This window comes from Carlito syrichta, unplaced genomic scaffold (assembly GCF_000164805.1).
Source record: "Carlito syrichta isolate Samal-C Ts95f unplaced genomic scaffold, Tarsius_syrichta-2.0.1 Scaffold302348, whole genome shotgun sequence".
Lineage (NCBI taxonomy): Eukaryota > Metazoa > Chordata > Mammalia > Primates > Tarsiidae > Carlito > Carlito syrichta.
In genome coordinates this window covers 15120-17157 of record NW_007246444.1, presented here as the reverse complement: position 1 = coordinate 17157, position 2038 = coordinate 15120, and the positions used below count along the sequence as shown (strand labels likewise).

General features: G+C 54.5%; 1 protein-coding gene across 1 annotated transcript in view; it reads right to left on the bottom strand.

The window, feature by feature from the left end:
- LOC103258736 (zinc finger protein 444) overlaps positions 1 to 2038 on the bottom strand; it is a gene marked incomplete at both ends in the record, with an annotated part of 10654 nt that continues 8616 nt past the window's right edge. The window contains 2 exons of the mRNA XM_021711532.1: positions 1 to 164; positions 1290 to 1398. Of these exons, the coding sequence (XP_021567207.1) occupies positions 1 to 164; positions 1290 to 1398 (273 nt within the window). The remainder of the gene's footprint in view (positions 165 to 1289; positions 1399 to 2038) is intronic.

Below are 2038 nucleotides of genomic sequence, written 5' to 3'. Positions count from 1 at the left end.
CTTCCCGCACTCGGGGCAGGACGTGGCGCTGGGGACCGCCAGGAAGGTGGGCAGGCTGGGTGGCGGCGGGGCCAGCGGGGGGCTGCTGGGCTCCTGCTTATAGGGGCGCACGGCCCGGGCGTCCCCGGTTTCCGGCGCCTCCACCCTGGGTGCTGTGTCTCCTGCTGGTAAAGGCCCGTGTCAGGGCAGCCAGGTCTGCGTGAGAGCTGGGCGGGGACAGGAGGGGCTGCCTAATGCCAGGGAACTGCGGGGAAGAGGGTAGGGCTGTGGGCTTCTTATTCATTCCCGTGCCCGCGTACGAAGCACAGTGCATGGCACAGTCAACGCCCAGGGAAGAGTGGATGGACGGACAGACAGACGATGCATGGGTGGATGCTGGATGGATGGATGGATGGATGCTGAAGGGGTGGATGATGGTTGGATGGATGGCTGGATGGATGGTTGGATAAATGGATGGATGAATGCACTGATGGACGGATGGATAAATGGATGATGGATGGATAATGGTTGGAGAATAGATGGATGGATGGTTGGAAGATGGGTGACTGGACAGATGATGGATGGAGGACGGATAGAAAGATGGATGAATGGAGGAATAAGTGAATGGATGGATAAGAAATGGTTAGATTATGGGTGGAAGGATGGATGATGGATGGATGGATGGATGGATGGATGAATGATGGCTGGATGATGGACAGACGGATGGATGGATGATGGATGGAGAGTTGAATGGATGGATGGATGGATGGTTGGAGGACAGAGGATGCACGGACGGATAAATGGATGATGGATGGTTGGATGTATGGATGATGGTTTGATGGACGATGAATGGATGGATGCTGGACGGACAGATAGCTGGATGGATGATGGTTGGATGGATGAATGAATGATGAATGGAAGGAAGGCTGGATGATGCGTGGATGAATGGACTGGCGTGAAGGGGATGAGTGAACAGATGGGGAAAGGGGCTATGAATGAATATGTGGGGGAGGGTGGATGGATGATGAGGGAGATGGGGTAGTGGGCAATGGAAGAACAGTGGAGCAGGGAGGTGGGCTGACGGGCGAATGGTGGGTGGGTAGATGGATGCAGGGGTGGCTCAGCCGTATGGTGGAGGAGGGGTAGGTGGGTGTCTGAGTGGGTGGGTGGGTAGCGGAGACGGAAGTCAGGTGGGTAGATAAACCATACTTCCTTTCTCCAGGTTTCCATCTGAACAAGTCTTGGGACCGGAGACACAGGCCCCTTGGCACAGGGGGACAGCGAGAACGTGGGGAGGGGTCAGCGCTCACCCAGGGGAATCATCCCATTCTCCTCTTTTCCAACACTGGCCCCAGTGCCCTCTGTCATGTCCTGATGTGCCCGCGTCGCTGAAGGCCGATCCGGGGAGGCTGCTGGTCCCTGAAGTGAGAAATTGCACATTCCGAATTGAGACGCCAGAGTGAGGGCCCGTACCTCTTCCTCGCCCCACCCCTTCAGCCAGTCACTGCATCTCCCTTATTCTAGGGCAGCCAGCTCTGGCGAGGCCTGGAGCCCAGCACTGAGGCCTCCTGCCAACGGCTGTGTGAGGGGGCACCAGCCTCAGATGATGACCACCAGAGACCCTGAGCCAGGTCCCCTGCCTAAGCTGCTCCCAAATGCCTGACCCACAGAAACGTCCTGAAATGACAGATGTCTACTGTTTTAAGCCCCTAAGTTTAGAGAGATTACCCAGCAACAAACAACGAATGCACCTGCTTTCAATCTCACTTTACCTTCTTCTTTTGGATAAAGTGGAAACTCCTTAACTTTTAACTCAGAAAAAATGTAAACCGAGTTCAGAAATGGAACCTCTCTCAGGGAAGGCGGCACCAGTCAAGAAGCCAGAAGTCAAAGAGAAAGTTTCAGACTGACCCTGGTTTTGGTTTCTGTGCACGGCTGTCCTCGCACTCCAAGCCCATGCCCCTAAGAAAAGATCAGGGTTCTGGTGCTGAAGAATCTGAGTGAACCCACGCACTGTACGAGTTGTCCTTGTTTTCATTTTTTTTTTTTTTTTTTTTTG